The sequence below is a fragment of the Phytophthora parasitica genome (assembly GCF_000247585.1).
Source record: "Phytophthora parasitica INRA-310 unplaced genomic scaffold supercont2.11, whole genome shotgun sequence".
Taxonomy (NCBI): domain Eukaryota; phylum Oomycota; class Peronosporomycetes; order Peronosporales; family Peronosporaceae; genus Phytophthora; species Phytophthora nicotianae.
The window spans coordinates 1,391,999-1,393,484 of record NW_008648997.1 but is presented as its reverse complement, the minus strand read 5'-3'; the positions used below and the strand labels follow the sequence as shown (position 1 = coordinate 1,393,484).

The 1,486-nt window shown below is 50.5% G+C and overlaps 1 protein-coding gene across 1 annotated transcript; it reads left to right on the top strand.

The window, feature by feature from the left end:
* Nucleotides 1-417: 417 nt before the first annotated feature.
* PPTG_07380 (hypothetical protein) lies at nucleotides 418-1,331 on the top strand (the record flags this gene model as incomplete). The annotated part of the gene is made up of 2 exons (XM_008901563.1): nucleotides 418-847; nucleotides 931-1,331. The coding sequence occupies 2 exons, from the start codon at nucleotides 418-420 to the stop codon at nucleotides 1,329-1,331; spliced, it is 831 nt and encodes a 276-aa protein (XP_008899811.1).
* Between the last annotated feature and the right edge of the window lie 155 nt (nucleotides 1,332-1,486).

Below are 1,486 nucleotides of genomic sequence, written 5' to 3'. Positions count from 1 at the left end.
CTTCTTCTCGAATCTTCTATCACAATTAGACGTCCTCTTTGCTGTCGTGTATTTCTCGCTTCGATCAACAAAGCGAGCGTCTTCTTCATTTAACATATTTTTTTCATGGTCTTTTCTGCTCTTCGAGCCAATTCCTACTGTAGACGCAATGCGTAGCTGGCGTATCGCTTCACGTCGCTCCGTGCGGCCTGTCATAGTACAGATAGCTGTAATATTAGGGTCTATAGTCTCTTGTGTGAGGTCATGTCGGTACCTTAAGCTCTAGACGCAGCTCGCGCAGCTCTCCTTCCATCTTCAACGAAAAATAAGTTTTGACTTCAAAATTTCCGTTACATCCGGAATTAATTATTAGAGGCAAGCTGCAGTTTACCATTTAAACTACGTCCATCCGACTAGTTTTACTATTAACTTAGTCGGATGGACGTGGATCAAATGGAGACCAGATATGGCGCGACGTACGTGGCACGGATGGCTCGCCCCAACAAACAGATCGTCCTGACCAACCTCCCTACAAATGTGCTGCAGGACGTCGTCTGCCTCATGAACGCACGTGACTTAACATCACTTAGCGGCGTGTGCTCGTTGTTCCAACACATGCCTAACGAAGTGGTGCCTGGGCTAAACCTCGTTCTTTACGAACACCAGCGGGGAGGACTTAAGTGGATGCTGCGTCGTGAAACCCCGTCGTTGGCTTGCATCCCTCAGCCTCATCCCTTTATTTTCTCTTCCGGGTCAGGTGATCCAGTAGCAGTGGCAGTGGACTTGATCGAGAACAGAGTCATCACTAATCCTAACGTTATGGCGAGAGGTGCATGTGGTAGCATGTTCTGTGACGAGCCTGGACTGGGTAAAACCATTACCATGTTGGCTTAATTCTGCGGACAAAGGGCCAGACGACAGATAATACACTGGTCGATACGCATGGCCCAGGAGGAGATACGATTAGGTCAGGCGTACGGTACTCTAGGTCTCGAGGCCGTAAGGTCAACGCTGAAGACCTGGTGAGCTCTGGAGCTTCGCTGATTGTGGTTCCCGACCCATTGGTAGAGCACTGGACGTACCAAGTCGAAGCTCACGTTGTACCGGGAGCCCTTCGGGTGTTTGTCGATCCTGGTGTCGAGTACAAGTTGCCATTCAACATAGACCTGGCTACTTATGACGTTGTTATCACGTCGTTTACAAGACTGGCACGAGAGTGGAGGCTTCATAGACCAGTGTCAGCTCTGGAGGAGCGCATGCCTGAACGTTATGGCTTTGAAGGCCCGCAGAGATACGTCGATGGAAACGAGGAGAAGTGTCTTCTCTCCTCACAGTTCGCTGGGTGCGAGTGATTGTAGACGAAGGCCACAAACTGGGAGGTCAGACCCCCTCAGATTTGATGCAGTTGGCTAGGTTGCTCTGTGCTGAGAGGCGGTGGGTAATGATCTGTACACCGACGCCCAACACCCTCCAGTCTGCTGATCTCCGCTATATGCACGGACGTCTG